The 21,976-nt window shown below is 40.0% G+C and overlaps 1 protein-coding gene across 4 annotated transcripts in view; it reads right to left on the bottom strand.

Moving 5' to 3' along the window:
• Window positions 1–20,833, bottom strand: part of ADGRA1 (adhesion G protein-coupled receptor A1) — a 272,861-nt gene extending 252,028 nt beyond the window's left edge. For 2 of the 4 annotated variants that reach the window (XM_063339128.1, XM_063339129.1), the window contains exon 1: window positions 20,448–20,833. In XM_063339128.1, the coding sequence (XP_063195198.1) occupies window positions 20,448–20,704 (257 nt within the window). In that variant the 5' untranslated portion in view covers window positions 20,705–20,833. Of the gene's footprint in view, window positions 1–14,655; window positions 14,732–15,085; window positions 15,147–20,447 lie in introns of those variants that run through there. The other 2 variants (XM_063339131.1, XM_063339130.1) reach the window with 2 other exon arrangements.
• Between the last annotated feature and the right edge of the window lie 1,143 nt (window positions 20,834–21,976).

The raw sequence follows: 21,976 nt of genomic DNA, 5'->3' as shown, positions 1-21,976 counted from the left end.
AAATACGCTATCCATAACACTGGCAAACAAAAATAAGCTGATTTTTTTTTAAACACTTCTGAATGCCTTTCAGTGCCACAATTTCATATTATAGTCAATAAAACTTTCAGTGAACTTTTCAGAATTGATCCTAGTAAATATCCAAAATCACTTCCATCCCAGGGACTTGCAAGGTGTCATAGAGTCAGACACGCACAAAAATACTGCACAGGCAACCAAGAACACTGAGAAATGTTGTGTACAGAATTAATGTAGAATCCCTCCGAATTCCTGAACTAATATATAAAACCATGTCAAGTAATTTTCAAGTATGTGTGACAGAGCTGTGAGTTGGCCAGAGCTTTGAAGATCTGCCTAGTCTCTTTGCTCCCCTGAAAGAAGTCAAAGATCTTTCTACTATGGAAAACACAATAGAAATAAGAAGGGCTTTAATCCAGATCTCCCCCGGTCATTGCTTCCATGCAGTTAGTTCAGGAATCTGGGGAGGTGTTCTGTTTGTTTGTTTGAGAACTGGTTTTTAGAAATTCATTGCGTTTGGCTTGCATCAAAATCTGTGGCATCCCTTCTGGTCCTTCAGCAACCACCACGGTGTCCCCATGCTGGTGTCCCGTTGAGTTCAGGACACAAGCGTGCTTTGAAGGGAATCCTCTTCGTCCCCACTTCCATGCTTTGGTTTGCAGCACAAAACAGCCTCTGAGCACACTGATGGGATTTCTTGCAGGTGAAACCAAGTTCAGGCTCTGCTCCAGGAATGCACCTAATGCCTTTCAGGAGGGGAGCACTCAGTCTGTGAGACCAGACTAGAGCTGGTCTGAAATTAAATACAAACACAGACTCCCCCTCATCCCCGAAATATGTATAATGGAGTGCTACAGCAGCATTTAATACTCCAAGTAACAACTGAAACCTCTCTAGGATGGAGATCTAGTCCTCAGCACCAGCTCTTTCATGCCGCGGGTTCCCAGCGCTGCCTGTGGTGGAGCTCTGCACAAACGTCCTGGGCTGCCAGGCGCCTGCTCACCATCTCCCCTCCCGTCCAGCTGCCCAGTACCTGTAAACTCCAGGCAAACAGCCAGTTTTATCTCAGACAAAATTTCCAGGCAACTTAAGGCACCGTACCTTCTCGCCCTCACACGTCATCACAGCGGCTTTTATAATTTACATAGTGACGAGGGAAAGGAAATACTTCCTTCTGGTCACCACTAGCCCCATCCCGGGGGATATCAGATGAAAGAACAGGCAAAAGCACAGCAGCTTCTCAATTAATTTACTTATACATGACTGAGCTTCCGTGCCAGGCAGGAACTTCTTGGAAACCCTGAAAACCCACGACGACTGACCTCCCCCAAATCCCTCCCTCTCACACCTCCGCCATGTGTCCTACAGACCATCCATTCGGTCAGGCCTAGGAAAGCAATGCAGTGACACTTTTGTTTATTATCCGGAGCTATTGCCATTTTATCATGTTATCCATGACTTTCTATGCATAAAAAGAACAAATTGTTCGGCCATTTCCCTTACAACATGTGCAAGAAATCCAACATAATGGTTCCTCTTTGTATTACCATAATAGAAGCAAATGGTAATAATGTGGTAGGTAGTTGTGAAAATGCAATAGGACTGAAAGGAAGTGCAGATGAATCATTGAGCCTTCCCTCTACAACTAAAGAAGGATCCATTATTTACTTGAAGGATGGCATTTCACTACACTGACAATATTCATCTGAATCTGTATCATATTTACCAGTTTACTGTTTTCCTACAAGCTCTGCATCACCACTGCTCCCTCTCATTTTTCTTTTCTTTTTCCTATCATCTCAAAAATAATCATCCTGCAACCTAAATTTATACCTTTCAAATGACAGAATTTAGAGACATAGTATTTGCCTAGAGGACCATCGGTTTGACTCAGTAAGGTGGGAATTTTTTATATTGAATTTCACTTCTGAACAACTTCAACACGTATCTTACCAGCACAAAAATGATAGATTGACCTATCAAAATATAACAGGAACTTTGCTTCCACAAATCATTTGTATCATAAATATAACAAAATTTTCACTTGTTTTCAACTACACCCAGAACAGCAAATATTACAGGTCAAAACGGCATAAATTTAGCCTTAGACCAGACTACAGGTTCTGGTAAATGCAAAAATCAAGTCAATTAGGGTACTCAAACCAGACAACAAATACTATAATGTTGCACTTTTGTCACAGACTATGCAAAACGTTTCTTCTGAGTAACTTAACATTTGTATTTTGAGTATCTCCAAAAATAGCAAAGTAATGAACATTATTAAAAAAATGGATCTTGACTTCGAACACCGGACCAATTACATAGAGCTGATTTCTCGCTATATAAAAATAGGAATTCATTTCTCTCACACACATGATTAAAATGAATCAAGTACCATGCTATCATCTTGCACTAAAGAATCTGTTGATGTATTTCTGTCAGATTGGAATGATTAAGTTTCCCCTTTCTTATTCATTAAAGTAAAATAAGATTTTATTCACCTTGAAAGAACACAGAACATGTTCTGCACTCTGTGTTCTTGACATGAGTCCCAAGACCTGCAGTTGCCACTCTCAGCAGGCTCTTAATTTAAACGCCTAAATAAAATACTGTACAACTGATGTGTCCTGGGAAGAATTAAATTCAGAAAAAGCTTGGTTTAAGTCATTCGATATCTTTTTATATTATTAGAAATCCCTAGAGTACAAATTCTGCTACTCACATGCCAGCTCCTATTGTCAGTTTGTATTATCTCAGTGTGGCTGTTATCCAGATTTACTGACAATAACATTTGGATATACACTCCATCAAAATGCTGTATAAATACATATTGTATTAAATAAGACTAACGATCTTTGCTCTTACGTGCTGTACCATAAAACTGTCACATACAGATCTCATTAACGGTGCCATTAAACTGATGCGACTTAGAAAGGCTTTTTCTGTGAAAACGCTACCTGTTTGCAGAAATGGGCAGCAATTATTTTCACCAGCAGCATCTGGAGACACCACAGATGAAGCAAAGAGCTCTGAACAGAGCAAGGGAACAGCAGCTTCCTTTAATGCCTGCAGCATGGATGCCATAAAAACGTTTCAAGATCCTGCTACTGAATTCTGGCAAAGGACTTTGCTCTTGAATACTTTTATAATAGTTTGCACATTGTCTAGAAAGCCCGTTTTCAGTTACCAGGGAGAAAAAAGCTTGCTGGTTTTAAGTATTTTAAGTGGTGGTTTTCTTGCTGGGGTTTTATTATTATTATAATTATTAAGGGGGTTTTCTTAATTTTTTTTTTCTTTTTAAGCATAACCCCTCCCCCCCAGCAGCTATGCATCATATTCTAATTTAATTCCAAATGATTAGTAGTGATGTTTTACACAGCAGAAAGCTGAAAGCTAGCTGCATTGTGAAACCCCCTCCAAGTATCTCGACTTCACAAATTCAAGGAACAGTAGTTTAACTGTCTAGAAAGCATTTGCGATTAAAGAATTGTCAGCATGAAGATTTCTCCTTTCCTCTAAATACCTTGGATTACTCCTTCGGGTTTAGAATTTTGGTGTAATGTAATGCATACACTTATACCTGTTACACAAGAGATTATCCATCAATAATACAAAAATAATCCTAGATTATGTAAGAATTTACCAGTGAATCCTCAGGGTGACTAATACGTTCTTTCAAACAGTTGTCATTTCAGCAAGTAAAACATACTAATGTCACACACTCAAGCTGTAGTTGTAGGTTCTCCAACTAGCTGTAAACTTGATTGAAAGCAATGTGAAAAGAGCAGACATCTAACTTGTTTAGCCTGTCTTTATAAATTATAACATACTACTTTCATTGTTGTATAAATTATTAAAAAAATACTAAGAAAGACCAAGAGGAAATCTTTTTAATATAGCTAAAAGATCACACTTCCTAGTACAGGAAAGAAACAGTGCCAAGTTGCAGAAATCACTTTTTTTTTGTTTGTTTGTTTAAATTTAAAATACAGGGTACAGGGGAAGACTTTAAAAACAGTAGCTACTGAAACATTAAACTTAATGAGGAATTTAAAGATCAAAGGCCGGTAACATTCAAATCAGAAAGCTCTTCGTGACTTTCATCTCTGCAATAAAGCTGCTATACATTGACTTAGAGCTATACCGGTTTTTTGTAGCATCCCTTTTACCAACACCCACTGCCCAATAAAAATCCTACTGGCAGCAACAGACAGGGAAAATAGAAATACAGCTCATTAAAGAAGCATGCAGACACAGTCTGATTATTTTTAAACTGCACCTCCTTATGCTAATAACTTTTTTGTTGTCATATTTTGTAGGTAAACTGGTCGGGATTAAATTTGAAGGAGAAATGGAATTAGTTGGATAACTAATACAATAATAAAATAATAAACAAACACCTTTAACATCACTGGGTTCGACATCTCAAGAGTTAAATTAGAGGCAGAGGATTTGGCAGAATTCAAAGCAGAAGAACTATTCACAGATGAAGTACACCTGGGGAACACGTTTGCCAGTGTCAAGCCAAAAGACACTTGGAAATTCTCCAGCGCTGAGTATTTCCAAATACACAGTGTACTACTGTACAGTCAACATAATTATTTTGATACTACCATGATTCTATTTCTGCATTTAAAAAAATGAGTCACGTTTTTACAAGTATTAGACTAGATTGCCACCTTCTCCCATACGGAAAGAAACATTGCGTAGATATTTCTATGTCCGTGCCCAAAACCACTTCAATCATGGCTTTGGTAGTATTCATATAAGGATGTCTGAATACATACTAGAAGTAGATTTTCACCAGTTCATTTACTTTAATGCTCAGAAGAGACCAATGTGATCATGTCACATAATGCAAAGAACCTCTCCCAGTAAAAGCCACATCCAGCCACTAACTTCTTGTTGAGCTTTTACAATATTCAGTCTTAATTTAAGAAGGAATGAAGTATCCATTACTTCAGAAGTTCCTATGTCTTCCAAAGGTTAATTACTCTCACTTAGATTTCCACTGGCATTCTTATTCTGAATGCATTTGGTTTGAGCTCTCAATGACTGTATGTCATTATTTTCCAAATTAAATTATCTCCAATATCAGACATCTTTTTTCTGTGTACACACCTATGGGACATGATCAAATAACTTCTCAACCTCAAAGGAGTAAGAGAGATTTATGAAAACACATTTAAGGATAGAGCACATATTTTCTAGATCTTAAATCATCCTTGAAATTTTAAAATATGTTTATAACATCTTTTTCTAGTCATCTTTTTCTCAGTAGCAGCAAACAGAAGTAATACTTATTCCTTAATTCTGCTTTTTATTCCCTGCTTTTGGATCCAAGATGATACTATCAGTGTACCTTTAGTAATATCACACCAGGAACAGATGTTTAACTGATTAGACACCATTATAATTAACTGCTTTTCAGTGACACCATTTTGGAACTGCTTTCTGGAACGTGCGAGCGCCAACTACTGTCTTTGTTCTGGATATATGACAACGTTCTTGGCCATGTTAAAATGAATGTTGATCTATGGAGTCCAGCTCACCAAGTGATCCCGGTTACACTACAGAGCTGCCCCAGGCTCTAATCATTCCTCCCGACTCCGTCTTCTGAGAACTTTATGTTTTCCATCTGGATCCTAAATAAATATACCGAACAGCAACAAGTCATCAGGAGCAGGTCAAACAGGAGTCTATTTAGCTCACTGTCCTGCCTTTGACAGTGGTCAAGAGAAGATACATGAATATAAAAACTACAGCAAGAAGCTCTGCAACTAGCCTACTTTTTATTTCTTACAAAACTGCAATCCAATAATTTGTTGCCTCCTCAGTCCTATGCTATGGAAAACGGCGAATAACCCTCCCTATTCACTTTTAACATACAATAGAGGTTTTCAGGATAAAACTCCCCCACCTATTCATCGTTCCTCACACACAAGCTTTTCCATAACTCTCCACGTTTCTGTACCTTTTCTTGCCCTGTTACGCCCTTTTTGATGTGGAAGAACCAGAGCTGTACGCAGTGTCCAAGACGCAGGTGCACCACTGTGGGCTTACACAGTGGGAACAAGGCGTTTGGTTCTGTTACGCGTGTTGACTACTGCTGAGCTGCCATTTTCACAGGGCGCAACAGACCTCCAGAGTATCACTCCCGCAGATAACGAGCGTCTAGTTCAGAGTCAGTCAACGCAGAAGTAAGGGTAAAATGTTCCGCACACCCTTTTTCGCTTAGCGTTTATCAATGCTGAATTTCATCTTGGTTTTAATAGGAATCTTCTTAAGCACAGAAACTCACAGAAAAGTAACAGAGGAAAAGACTAGGAGAGCTAACGAAGTATTCATAAATTCAAGACATCAACTCAGATTCTCACCCCCGCCCCCCATTCACTACTCTTGTAAGCACTGGAAAAGTAACCTTCATAAAACATTAATTGTTCAGTGATCGGTATGTCTCTTTCTGGAGAATAACTTCTATTACAATATACTGCAAAACCAGACAAAAAGTACTCTTTGAAGCTAGCACTTGCAAGTTCAAAGCGAGCAGCCTTTTCCCTATAACCACATCCTCATTCAGGGCTGGGGAACCCATCAGCATCCCACAGCATCCTCTGCGGCCTTCGACTCGGACTCGCTGTCAGCACTGGACACATTTCTCCAGACATGTAGAAAGTGCTTGGCAGAGCAGATGTGTCTCTGATGACTGGGCGGGATCTCCTCTGCGAGGTCTGTAAATCCTCAAACCACACACGCAGATCAATAGAGGGAAGAAGTGATCTGAATTTTAAGCACTTTGCTCTACTGTAAGAAGTACCCGGTTGATGGGGTGTAGGTATCTTCTAACTCTGCCTCTAATCTTCTCTTTCAGGGTCAATCTGGCAGATATGAGGCACCCCTGAACAGTCAACAGCTGCAAAGGCTTTCCTACTAAAGGGTCAAGGAGAGGACTTTCCTGCTGGTCAGTTCCTGGAAGGTGGCTCCCATAATTTACAAGTTTAAAAAAAAGAAACAAAAAACAAAAAACAAACAAAACACCAAAACACACCCCAAAAAACCCACATTAAAAAGAAACAGCCAGCAGTACGGCAGGAAATCAGGAAAATGGTACAGAACAAAATAAAAAAAAAAAATAAAAGGCAAGAGCATAGCAGTATGCCCTAAGCCCAGAGACAGGGATGAAACACAGGTTTTTTGGCCAACCTACACAAAACAGTAAACGTTCAGAGAGCATCAGCCTCATGCACACCCCACAGAGATAATACGGAGAGACTATATCTAGGAGGGAGCATTACAAAAAGATTTCTTCCAGATCAGCTAAAAAGAGTAATATAGTTTAAAATAATACTGTCAATATTTTAACCTTTGTTTCCCTCAAAAATGCGAATTTTTCCACTTTTAGTTTCTTTTACCCATTTCCTTCCAGTCTCAGATGAATAGACTGGTGACCCATACTCAATGAGTAGCAAAATCTACTTAACTGCTATTAATCAGCGTGTTATGTCTTAGAGCTGCGAACTAAAGAACACACAGAAAGACAAAACTGAAGCTTAACTCAGGCAAAGGGGCTATCAATCAGCGGAGCCATGCTGCAGTCTTTCTGAACAAATACATTGCCAGCATCAATACCAATCAAAATTATTTTTAACAAATAAAAAAAACCCCAAAACATAAAAAGGACCAATCAACCAGCATTCTCTACCTTTTAAAGCCATTTACCTCCTCCAAAATCTTTTTTCACTGGCATGCTGTTATTGCAATGTGATAGGTTTTTTTCTCTTGGTCAGACCTCTGCCCACTCTCCTTTCCACAGCGCCAACAACTAAACGAAGCACAAAATACTGGCCTCAATACACAAGGAAAATGGAAGATGCACTTATTGGTCAGGAATACAGTGGGAAGCAGGAAAATCTATCAATACCTGCCACAAGAATACTAGGACAACCAATGAGAAAGCTGACTTCAAGATCTTATTCATTTTTATTTAATTGAAAATGTTAAAAGCAGGAGTAGAGTTTCCTTTTTCTTCCTAGAAGACCAATGCATTTCCCCATGGATTGAGTTAGACGTAATGATTTTCACTATAAAAAAAGTTTTATCACTGCTCTTTTTTCATAAAGTTAAACACAACGTTAATTACATATAAGAAATCATACTATTAATAGTATAAATTAATTTCTCTTCTTGAAATTTCATCACCCCCTTGCCTTTCAGCTTACTGACAGTGACTAATGATAACAAGAAAAAAGCAGAGAGGCAGATTCCCCTATTGAAGACAGAACCAGGTCCATTTTCCTGAGTATGATAACCACATCAGCTCTGGCTGAAACAAGTTAGAAAGAGTTTGAAACTCTTGAAAGTCAGAAATAAACAAGCGGAAGACTTTCCTTGCCAGCACGCAGTTGAGCTATGGTAGCTACTTCTCACCACGGGATGCTCCAAAAGCAGGGACTGGCATGGGGTTGGGCAGGGGCGGGGGGCAGACCCTGCTGCGAAAAACAATCCATTTTGGTAAATTAAATGCGCAGGAACTACAACTCTGAGTTAGGATGGTCTTTGTGGGAAATATCACACTGCTACTCTACCCTAGGCACCTGCTTTTAAACACTTTTAAACTGGAGACACGGCACTGGGCTACATCATGGCTGTTTGGTCTGGTCCAGGACTGCCACTCGTATTTTTATTGATAGTTCAGACTGCAGAAAATGAAAAGCTATGTAACCATAAACATTTTTAAAGTCCACGTCTCATATTTTTTTACAGATGGCAAAACAATATTAGTAACTGAAAATTCATACAAAATCGCAAAGCAGCAAGTAAAAACAGACGGGAAACCCGGCTGCCCCAGTTCTTCAGCCTAAAGCTTTTTCCAAAGCTTTATGAGCTATTCCAATTTCAAAAAAGGAAACGCCAGCCAACCTAAAGGGCTTATAGTCTAACTAATCTTATGGAAGCACTGGCTCAACATATAATTCAATACCACCGTTTTGACAGCTACTTTCAGAGAAAAAAAAACCCAACCAAACAAAAAAAATATCCCAACCCAACTTGACTTCAGTGCTATTTAATAAATGATTACTTGAGGGATTTTATTTGTTTAAAACAATCACTCTGCCTCAGCTAAAGCAGTACTCTGGAAAGCTAGCATTAAAAAATTATTTGCTCTAATCTCTTCCAAACTGGGGCTTGGCATCTAATTCCTCCCTCTTCGTTACCAAATAGCTTGGTAGCCAAGTATTCCGCTTGTAAAGCAGCCATAATAACAATAGCAAGTAGTTGAGCTGAGTTCTTCAAAGGTACCTACAGAAAGTAAAAAATTAAAGAGCATTTAATTACAGGGAGATTCAAGCAACAAATTCCCTTAGTCTTATTAACAAGACAGGAAAATAAATGAAAATATCCTCCATATTTAAGTCATTTTATCCAATTAGCGATACTGCTGTGTTATTTATTCAAAAATAAGATGTCGTCCTAGTCAGCAACTTCCTGTTTAACTGTGTAAAATTGTTATGAAGACCATTTTATGGACCAATTCTCTAATGGACTAGGTATTAAACATAGGCACAATTTAATTAATGAGAATTATTTCTGAAATAATAGTTTATTAGAAACAGGTTTACAATGATAATCAATAAGCATGAAGTACTTTAGAGCAGTAACTTCATTTGCTCTGAATGCAGAAGATTAGAATTTATTACATTTATTTAGCTCTTACGGTTATTTTTTGCTTCTTCAATCTCTCTTGTTGACTCTTTACATTGTTATTTATAACATGTAATTGTGTGGAAAGTGGAGAGAATTATGAATAGTACAACAATAAATGACCAATAATGTAGGGTTTTTTTCCCCCACATTTTAAGAGTTAGAATTCTCATTATTCACCCTTTTATTATAGAAATAAAGGGAAAGACAAAGAAAAGTGTTAGAGAAATTACATTCCCTTTTTCTGCAAATTTCATTGTTTCTTTTTCTGTTTAAAGACATTAGCACTAGAACATCTGCTATAGCTCCATGAGGACTAGCAAGTATATAAATAGGCCAGGTAAGTCCTTATTTAACATGAACAGCAGTTGACGTTCATTTAATACACGTTAAATCATACAAATAGATAAATACCAAACATCTATGACTGACATCATGTCATTTTCTGATGTTCATATTGCAGCCTCTGCTCTTCCTCAGGTATACTTACGGTTCACAAAAAAACAGGTCCTCAAATCCTAAGAACGTAATGTGACTCTAGCAGCACTTTTGCTAAAGAAAGCAAAGGAAAGCAAAGGAAAGCATGACCACCAGAAAAAAAAAAAAAGGAAAAAAACCCCAAACCCTTAAAGATGGCTTCCTGCTCGCACTGGATGGACTTGCATTCATACCAAAGTCTCCCAACATTAAAGGAAAAAAGTATGTAACGTCTCCCCACAAGACTCCTATATGATATAACCCAAGGAAAAGAGCAGATTAACTTTCTGAGCGCCTGTTGCTACCAAACATGGAGGAAAAACTCCCCATAAAGAAACTAACTACAGATATTATTCTCACATGCGCCAGTAGTTTAACAGCTACCTGAATATCTGGTGCCATAACTCCCACAGCTTGACTCCATCTTCTGAGCACCATGTAATCCAAATTCCTTTAAACAATCATGATAGCATACTTTGCAGAGTTACCTGAAGCATAATATAACAAAATTTCACCATTCTCCCTCTACAGATAATTACCTTGCTATAGATGAGGTGATGCATGACTCCATCAGGTAATCTAGTAATAAATAAGCCTAATGATGAAATTGTTGGTCCAATACGATTCGAAAAACGCGTGCCCAACACAAAAGCGTTATAATGATGACATTTGCTACCGAGGGAATAACGTATTGTTTTCTTCCAAGGGAAAGCATGCTTTGTTTTGGGCATTTTGATTGTGTTTCCTTTCCTGCAACCCGTATGTAGTGCGGATGGAAAATTGTGCCTGTTGCAAAATTAGTACAGATTTGTCAACTGTGACAGCCATAGCTGAGAGCAGTTCACGAACTTGATCAAATGCAATAGATAGAGCTATATGATAAACTTGAAACATGAATAATACGAGCTCTATCACAGGAGAAAGGAATGCAGTCCCTTAAGCTTAGATTTGCCTGCATACTGAAAAGTTTAGTTTTCTGGCTCAAGAACTGCAGTGAGAATGACAACACGCATTAAGATTTCATCTTTATCGCTCTAATTATTTGCGTTACACACACACCGCGGTTTTGGAAGGGCAGTTGCAATATTGTTCGAATGTTGTTGTCACAAAGGTGTAGAGAAAACTAGAGAACAAGCTTTTCCTCTTCCCTTCTAAACAATACACAATGCTGGGGATGGAAAACAAATCTGATCATTCTGACTGTTCCCTCTGATCGCCAGCAACATGTTTCGTGGGTCAACATAAAATTACTGCTTGACACAACCACCTTCGGACTTCTCCTCTAGTCTGCTGGCAGCAGTTTTAACAATAAACGCTGTGTGGAGGCAGAGCTAGAGATTCAAACATTTTTCTTGTTTGTAAGTTGTGTAATAGGATCAACTCCATCTGCCTGGCCCCAATTCCAGGCACCGCTGAACTCCAGGACTTAATTCGCATCTCTCTGAGGACCCATCTCCTCACTCATTTCAGTTCCACTCAGTAAGTTCAGAAGAGAAGGATAAAATGAGTCAAGGATCAAAGGTGATGAGGGAATACGTAATGGAGGGTTTTAGAAAAGGAGAAGGAACTGGAAATTCACGTAAGACTAAAGAATTGGTGGCGACCATGGACTGAAAGCAGAGGCTGCATCACACAGCCGTGGAAGTGCAGTGGCTGACAGAGAAGTGGAGCCTGACAGAGGACCAAGACCAGAGCTGATGAGGAGAGAGAGAGGTTTTTTTCCTTTTTTAAAAGCCCGTTTGCAGTAAAGTGCGCAATACATATAAGCAGTGAACAAAACAAGAGGCAGATGAGAAGAGAAAAAAATGGGGAGAAGTATCAATGTCATAACAACAACAAGAATAATAATAAAAAGGGAAGTGCAGAATTAAAAGGTTGTGGGAATAACAGCAGATGGGTCCAAGCACAGAGGATGGCCCATGGAAGACAGAGAGAATTAAGCATTTTTCTTAGTGGCCGAAGCTCCCCTCATAGGACACATGTTAATGTGTAAAAACTCAGTTACTCGGGAGCGCTGGTAAATTTGAGTCCTCAAAATTAGTAAGAACTTTTGTTTTTCTTCTCCATCACTCTTAAACGCTGATAGGCTTCTTCTTGTGCCAGGTTGTTACCACATTCCAGTAGAGGAACCTTTCCTAATACTTCAGCATACTTCCTCTGACATTTCTATAAAACCTACTGTATTAATAAAGTTGCTCACAAACAGGTTACGCTCTTCTTCCACCCCTCTGCTCTCAAAGAAATCAATACCATGTGTATTAATTTGTAATGCAGATATCAAAATAACTGTTGCCAGGGAACTAGTAATACATAGTAATGGTAAGTGTTCAATTCTTTCATTAAATCTATGCTTTTCTTCAAATTTTCCAAGCCTGATTTGGTTACTACTAGTTTAAACCTTATTTTCCACTCTATGATGTAGTTTGTTCTTTTCTCAAGTTACGGTACCCGTAAAACCTTTACCCTCCCAGTTTATACTTTTGTCTATAAAACATGCACTCTCTGGGGCAGTCTATCCTGTAACATGAAAAGAAGGGTTTTAGAGGGAGCCATCGCCTTGGTTGCTATTAGAAGAAAAAAAAAAAAATCACAGTAATTCTTCAATAAAAAAGGAGAATCATAAATGTCCATAATTTGGAGGCCTTAACTTATCAGGTTACTCAAAAACCATAATGATACCTTAATAACATAGCAAATGTATTAAACTTCATTTTGTGTTATACAAAGCCTACAGTACATACGCTGAAAATGCATGTCAGTGCCTTCATACCTTCATGAGTTTTGATGAACAGCCATTTCAGAAGAGAGCCACACACCAAAGGAAAGCTTAAAACATAAGTTTAAAAGAATTTGCTTACTTATGCATAGCTATCAGCAAATCTAAATTCTACACAATCTGGGAATAAATCTCAGGTTTTTGCAAAGATTTATAGATCTAGGAGCATAATACCCATAAACCACTGTGTGCTTACTTTATTGGCAAAACAGTTTATACATTTGCCATACTGCTGTTCAGATAAGATTATATCCACCCAAGTACAGAAAAGAAACTGTCAACAAGTCTGTAAGGCTATAATGGAAACTACAAAAGCAGAGTTTTCATATGACTAACCATACCTTCAGACTACTCCCAAATCAGTCCCAGGCATGAAAACACAGTTGGAACTGATTTGAAGAGAAGGGTGAAGAATGGCACGTTGCCACAAAAATAAGAACCGAGCCTGAACTGTGTGTTCCCTGTATTACGTAATTGCCAAAGTAGATGGAAAAAAAATGTTAATATTGTAAATAATAAGGAGTTTGTAGCCAAATTATATTTGGGAAGCCTAGAACTAGACAGCAAACTTGTGATTGATCAAAGTTAATCACAGTTGCTTAGAGAAGCACATAGCCAACCTTTTCACGTTGTCTGCGCTTTTACTGCTGCGAGGGTTTGCGTATTCTATCAGGAAGATGGAAAGGGAGGACGCTTAGAAATCAACAGGCAATTTTTCCTCAAGAGTCTAAGTCAAATAGCATAAATAGTGATTCCTGAAAACACGCACAAATATGAAGCAGTAGTGAAACCCGGGCTGGCACAAAGCTCTGACTCTCAGACACGCACAAAGGAAGTGCGTAAACTTCGTATATATGAATGTATGTTTCCTGCTGGCTGGAAGAGCAGAACCTCTGCCTTGGTATAGATACTCTGCCCTTTACCTTCCAGATTTATGCCAGATTTGCATTATAAAAACAGGACAAAAGACAGCAGTGAGGAAAGTAGGGATGGATATTCTGGACCATGGTTGGATCCAACAGCTGCAAAATTTGTGATGACAGAGGGTCCCAAATAGGGAGAAACTTCACGCAAGAAAGCGGCGTTACTCTGGCTGCTTCTGCCCAGAAAGTTTCTGGGGCTGTGCTAATGGCAAAGGAATAAACGGACTTCCAGAGTCACAGGGGTTAATATGACCCTGTTGTTGCATGGCATCAAACAATTAAATAAGGTTTGTGATTTTAAACCCCTGAAGATACAGAAAAAGGAGAATGTATGTAATATTAAACCTACAGAACTTCATTTTAAAAACATTCTTCAGACCCTTTCTTTCTGGCTTTTCAGACCCATTTTAGGCAAGTCCTCTCCCCTTCCTCACCTCTCTCCCCACCACGCCATCACTCCCCCCTCTTCACCTCACCTCTTACAATGCTGTCAGGATATTTAGATGGGGACAAGGAAAGAAAAATATATTTTGAGAAAACAATTCAGTATGCCTTCTAAAAAAAAAAATAAAAAAAAAGAAAAAAAAAGGAGAGCGCGCTACATTTTCAAATCTTTAAAGAACAGTCCATTTTAAGGGCTGACGGTACTTTGGTCCCAAGGGGCTGCAACTCCTGCCGCTTCCTATAACAGCAAATTCCACATACATAAATCACCTTCTGCCGGGCCACTACCTCACCGCAACAGATGAGAATACCTACAATTCAGAAACAAATTTCTGTGACACAGATCTCCTGATAGTTAAAATTAAATAGGCTTTACGAACATTCGGCCAACCTACAAAAACAAGAAAAAAAAAAAAGAGCCAGTGATATGTACTAAATCTCTTCCTGCTTAAAGGCAAACGAGGTCAGTAGCTAACCAACTGACAAATTATACCATATCATAAAACCCCAACTTCACTTAGGACTTCTCAGTAGGTACCAGATATACACTTGCATGATAAAACACCCTTCCCACATGCATTACTATCCTCCTGCCTATCCTCACCAGTTTATTTTTACCTCTGGAATGAAAATATGTCTAAGATTGCAATACTGCAAAGTTCCCAGTACGCAGCAAAAAAAGAACTCGGTTTCTACATGAAATTACCAAATTAATGAACTGTTCAATACTGTAAAATAATGTTACCTGTTTCCAAAAAGTCCCATCCCATTCTCTTGCACAAACTGCTTTCCTCAAAACTTACAACATTTAGACATTAATAAAGAGTGAAAGAAACTTCAGCATGATTTGTATAACTTTAAAAAGTTAATCGGGTAACTATTAAAGCAGCCTTTATTGTATTTTGGACATCATTTGCAGAGAGAGTTCTACTGTCCTTAACAGGACAACCTCCTCTTGTGTTATCCTTTCCAGCAACGCCAATGCATCGCTTTCGTCCAAAGAAAGTCATAATTTGGAAGTGATCACACTGCTTGATGAGTAGACCAAAGAATTCAGGTGCAGATATTCCCTCATCAGAAATAACAAAAAGAAAAATAAAATATTTTGAGTTATGGTATTGTATGGCCACTCTATCTGAATCTAGAACATGAAAATATCAAGGAAGATTAGACTAATATCTAAAGACTTTTCATCTCTAGCGTTTTTCTCTTCTCTTTATTTTGCTCTCCCCAACCATCTGTCCCAGACCTTCCAAGTCCTACATGTATTTTATGTCAGTTTGCTTTATGTTAGGAGTTTCTTTCACAACAAACTGGCTTTTTTTTTTTTTTTTTTTTTTTTTTTTTTTTAAGAGTTTTGGAGAAGGCATGTATAAATATGTATATACACACATAAATAATGGAGCAGGAAACCTGGTTTTTATTCTTTTTTTCTGCCACTTTTTGAGTGAACACAGGAAGCTAACCAAGGTGAAAAAGTTTATGAAAACCTTTATCATGAGAATTAGCCTACCTTCTTTAATAACACTGTTATTTACAGATTAGCAATGCTATATGAGATCTTCTATCAAGAAAGAAAAAGATGTGAGTTTTAAGATGGGGAAATAAAACTACTGAATTAATATTTTTTGTTCATCCTTTCCTCAATTCTTGCTTTGTTTGCTTTGGCTAGCATAAACCCTAAGCTCTTTGGGACATAAAAAACATTTTTGTGATCTATTTTTACGGCAAGTTGCTTATATTAAATAAACCATACTGATATACCCTAAACTGAAGATAGGAGTGCAAAAGACAAGACTGGACATGAAACAAATACATTAATATAACAACTTTGAATAAATTCCAGTAGACGTGCTATAAACGGATGTGACATAAAAGTAATTTTGGCACAGAGAAAAGCGGGACAATGCTGCTTTCAGAAGGCTACTTAATGTCTGTTGAGTGCTTCAAAGATGAAAACCCCTACATAGGTATTATGGCTGTGGATTTCCACTGGAGTCATGTAGGCTTACGCTGAAATTGAGAACTGAGGAATTCAAGACAAACTCTGACTCAAGATCAGAAGAAATGCATAGATATAAAAAAAACACAGAGAGTCCAATATGATATGAAATTGCTATGAGCCACACACTACCTTAAATTTTCTTCATTTCTACCATGAGAGTTAAACCAGCAGATTTCCATAGGTGTATATGTGGGGAAAAACTGTAAAAATAACAACCTTCAGGATAAATGTTGGACTTTCTTTCAAATTGAGGGAGGAAAAAAACCATTAGCGATGCTACTAGCAGAAAGTGATGACATTTGTGACTTCAAAGTATATCCTGCCCAGTGACATCAAGACACATATTGAACTTAGAACTTCTAAGACTAAAACGATAAACTTTTTAACACCACTTGATGGGGGGAAAAAAAAAAAAGTACAGAAAGTAACCTACCAATATACTGTCCACTTTACATGGAATAACTTAGAAAAGAATCCAATCTGCTAACTCACGAAATTTCAAATTGTAGAACTTGTGCGTTGCAAAAAGCAGCAACACAATTTTTACTGTCATATTCCATGTAGCCCAAATTTCAGCAAGTCAGTCAAAAGTTTAACAACTAAAATTTCTGTTAGCATTAAAGAGAAGGGAAATTGCAAATAGTCTTTTTCTCTAGAGTTACACTTTAACGACCCAATCACACAATTGGGGGGGGGGGAAAAAAAAAAGACAACTATAAAATATTGATTCAATATAAGAATTCCCAAGTACTCAACCATAAAGTCTAAACTGAGAAAACTGTATTATCCTGAAGGGATATGACTCCTCCTTGTTGGGTCTACATTTCCACGCCTACCAAGAGGAAAGTCGGGAGAGCGAATCCCATAAATTAGTGATTCGATATACAAGGCACAGAAATACATGTTGCAAATCAATAAGGGCTAAAATCCCTTTTAACAAGATACATGCAAATACTTTGTGAAGCTACAGCTAAGTTTTTTCTTTTGATCCACATTAAGGACTTGAATTCCATTTCCAAAGCAGTAAAACACTAAAGACAGTAAAACAGAGTCCAGAACAAGTTTCTTTTCTTGGTTTTGTTTTTTTAATATAAAATAAAGAGGAGGGGATAGTTGCTTTATCAGCTTATATTTTGATGTTATTTCTAATGCAATTGTTTATTATTGGGAACATTCAGACAGTAGTGAATAGCTCTAGTGTTCATATGATTTCAAAGAAACCATGCAGACTTCCCCACCTCATAAGCTGGAAATAATTGGTCCGAACCTGTCAAGAATAAGCATTTCTTCAGTGACTTCACACTAGTTCGTAGTCACCGTGTGTGACTGAGTCAGAAGTATTTTCAGTAGCGATATTTTTAGTACATATATGCCATAAAGAGCCTAAATCATCAAACTCAGCCAACGTCCACCGTCACTTAGGTGAAAAAAAATATTAAACTCACAAACTGTAACTTCTTAAATTTGCTGATAAGCAACATTACCTAGCATGTAAAGGAAACATTACACATCCACAGCTTCACCTCTTAATGGATTAAGAGATACAGCAGAGGAAATTCCTCTGTCATCTTTGCAGAATAGTTAAAAGAGTTTGGCTTCGATTTTCCCTTCCAAAAGAAAATAGCACCAGGGAAGCAGCATCCCTGTATACTAAATATATATACAAGAAGATTACTTAAACCGCCCCAAACCCCCCAAACTGTTTGCTACATTGTTTCATTGCAGCATTGCTGCCTCTGAATTCCTTTATTCATCTGCATTCCTTTATTCACCTCTATATTTCTTAATTGATAAAGCAATCCAAAAGGCTACGTTCCATATGTTAAAGCTCTCTTTCTCTCTGTGGGCCCATAAAACTGAATGGAATCAGGCAGCGTCTACTAGAATATTCTCTTTTGCCCAAGTCTTCCATGCAGCTACAAAAACAAATGTAAGAGCACTAACGTTTGAGCTTTTTATCAATATTTTCTGCAGCTGGCCGGATCTCACAAGTGTAATTTAAATCATCACAAAGAGTTTCTCCTGGAAAATCTTTGACACATTCAATCAAATTGTCATCTGTATGTTCCAGCTACTGAAAATTATTATGTCCCTAAGACAGATTTTAAACTTTTTTTCCTTTTGCCTTCAAGAGTTAGCCTTAAATTTACGTATTGAGAAGAAAAAAAAAAACAAAAAAAAAAAGAACAAAACAAAACAAGCCTGAGAAGACAGACTGTAAGAGGAAAAGGGTAAGTTTAGGTGATACATGGTACTGTAATTGTCCACTTGAAATGCAATAAAAAACAATGGTTTGCATGTCTTATATCAACTAAGGACAGCTGATCACCTCTTAGGTCAATGGCTACTTGTAATTAAGTTGAAAAAGTATCTTTTTAATGAGTTTGAGCAAGTGTTACTTGAAACGCGCATGTTTAGGGCGATAGTATCAAGTTTGCTACTGCTGCCTTAAATCATACCTACAAGTGAGCAAATCCTCCCACCTGCCACTGCAAATGCACCACCTCCCCCGTTCAGCTTTTCTGACTTCTGTTTCCAATTCCATTTCTTTTCATTACAGTGAATACATACTTCTGTTGATCTTATGGTCAGCTGGATTCACCTACTGGTACTTACCTCATTAAGAGAAAGGTTTCTTAAAAAAAAAAAAAAAGTGATCTAAACAAGGCTCTGCAAATCAACGCTTAAGAAGAAAAACCTTTGCAGACATGCTGCGTGTGAGAGTTTCTACAGACCTTTATCCAATGGAAAAAAATAGTTTCCGCCTGCCCAAGACGTCGACATTTTATACTATTTGGGGAGTCCAAACTATAGCTATATAGCCAGTTATATAAACTACAAAAGTAGCAGTGAATTTATCACTTAGGTTAAAACTTATGTTAATGTAATAATTTTATTCTAAACCAGTCTATTAAAATTTAGCAGGAAGTGTAGTTGTTTTATCTTATATAATAACAAGCAAAAGTTTCCCAAAAGAATAATCAGCCTACAGCTAATCAGCATCAGGTCACTCAACAGTTAGAGCTAAAACAGAACTGAAGCGTACACAGCACATCTGTAAGTTTACAAGCACAAGCTCCCCAGATGTTATAAATTACTATCTTTACCAGTTGTCTCCTAAAAGTGTTGACTTAAAGAAAATGCAGTGAACAGTGGAGATGTTCACAGCAGGAATTGTCAACAGAACTAAATTCAACAGTAAAAGATCTGTTGATGTGTGCATGATCTAAAGGGTAAATGTCACAGAGCTGTTACTGCTTGGGTCCATTACAGGGACATTACTTTCACCTATACTTGATGATACAGTTACAAGAAGTTCTACTGCTTCACTTAACATTCCATTTATTCAAGCTCAGCTATGTGCAACAGGCAATAAAACATCATAACCTATTTCCAAGTCACTTTGGGGGGTGGGGGGGGAGGCAAAACACCAAACTGTGAATCATTTTCAATCACCAGACAACTTAGAACAATACTGGAGATTGGGGTCGTTTCAAACGCTCGTACACAAATTCCTGTTAAAAAAAGGAGACATGACATTCCAAACTTTATTTAGAGGAGACGAGAGAGAAGGGGGAAAACGGTACATCACAGAGGACTCCAGAAGGCAGTTTACCATTATCGGTACCGTTCGTTTATTGCCCGGATAGTTTGAGCCCATCCCGTCGCCGGCGGAAAGGTGCACCGGGGAGCTCCATCAGCTCTGCCAGCGCTGACATTTCCCAAACCACCGTGCCCAGCAGCATGCAATTTACATCGGGGTAAGCCCCAGCTTCCCCGGCTCCACCGAAACGCCAGCACGAGTTTCCAAACTGAGAACAAAACAAGAAAAACAAACAAACAACAAAAAAAAAACCCCAACAAAAAACCACCAACCCCGAACTCTCACATACTTTTTAAAAGCCGGGCCAGGGCTGTAATCAGCGCGGAGCGGTTCTGCCTGGCCCCACGGCAGCGGGCACGGCCGCGCCGAGGGGTCCCACACACGCCCCCCACCCCGCACACCCCCCCTTCTCCTTGGGGGCACCCCCGCGGGAGGAGCCCCCGGGGCGTCCGCCGCCAGGTGGCCGCTGCCCCGCTGCCCCCGCCGGGCCGTACTCACAGGGACACGGTGCGGTTGGGCAGCACGGCGGGCTGCAAAGTTTCCACCAAGTCGCCGCCGCTGCAGACCACTTTGATGCGGAGGGACGGGCGGCCGGGCCCCTTGGAGCGCTCGGCGGCGCAGAGGCAGCGGTCCACGATGAGGTCGGGGCAGTTCCTGCTGCCCCCGCACAGCCCCGGCGCGGCGGCCACCAGGCAGAGGAGGAGGAGGAGTGGGGGGGGGCGGCGGCGGCGGCGGCACAGGCACAGCCCGCGCATGCTGAGCCCGCCAGCCAGCCGCCCGCCGGCTGCCGCGCCCGCCGCTCCGCGCCGCGCATGGCACGCGCCCCTCCGCGCCGCTCCGCGCTCCCCTCCACGCCTCCTGCGCCCACCCCGCCCCGCCTCGCCTCGCCGCGCCTCTCGCTGCGGCCGGCTCCGCTCAGAGGGACACCCCCCCCACACCCCCGCCTTTCCTCCTCCTCCTCCTCCTCCTCCTCCGAGGAGCCGCCGCTCCTTGCCTGCCGCAGCCCGTGCAGCGGCGGAGCTGGGCGGACCCCGCGGCGCGCAGCGGGACCCCTCCTCCCGCCGCCGCCCGACACCCACCGGGCGCGGACACCACCCCACACCCCCACGCCGGGGTCCGGACCCCATTCCCCCGCCCCGCCGGCAGCCGCAGCCCCGGGGAGCCCCCCGCGCTGAACCGCGGTGGCGTCAGCCCGCGTTGGGGTGTCCGGTAGTCGGGGTCCGCGCACACGGACACAGATGCGCCGAGGACGAGCTGCGCCGCAAAGGGGATCGCGGCCAGCCTGGGCGCAAGTTGGAAAATCAGGAGCTGGGAAAATTGTACGCGTTGGGAATGTAGTTTTGGAAATAGCCATCTTTCCTGCCGCTCTTGAGAAACGTGTGTGCAAAGTGCTGTTCGCACCTACGTTGGTGGGAAAGGAGTTTCAGGCCACGGGCATAGGTCTGTAGACCAAAAGACAGGACAGTCCCCCAGCCAGCTCTGTGCGCACCAGCCACCGCCATCTGCGGTGGGTCCATGCAGTTAGCTGACTCCAGACACCTCAGCTAATGCTGTGGATGTGATCTAAATCAAAGGTTTTATCTGTAGTCAAAGGCTGCTTCATCGTCCAGGTCAACAAGCAGATCTCTTGTCTTTTCTACTTGTGTGTTAGTTATGGCACTTTATGGCTTTGGGGTGTTCTCAATAGTATTTTATTTAATATCGTTGGTAACTCTTAGAGCAGATTTTCAGCGTCGACTGTAAACTACCCTGTTTTTTTGCCGAAAGTGAACAAAAAAAATCCAATTTGTAACAGGGACTTACATTTTTAATGGGCTTTTACAAAAAGAGCAAGTTCCTTGCCATCTCTTACTCAATGGAGACTCACAACACACATTTTCATTGCAGGATCTAGGCCAAAGTTAGTAATAGCCTGCCATGGCTGTAAAGCTATTTTAAGAAATTACTAGTTTTTTTTAAACAATATTGTATTATAGTCCCTTAGGGAAGATTTGTCTTGCACATTTACAATGGCTGTTATCACTGTG

This window comes from Chroicocephalus ridibundus, chromosome 6, assembly GCF_963924245.1.
Source record: "Chroicocephalus ridibundus chromosome 6, bChrRid1.1, whole genome shotgun sequence".
NCBI classification, from domain to species: Eukaryota; Metazoa; Chordata; class Aves; order Charadriiformes; family Laridae; genus Chroicocephalus; species Chroicocephalus ridibundus.
This window is presented reverse-complemented; position numbering and strand designations above follow the sequence as displayed.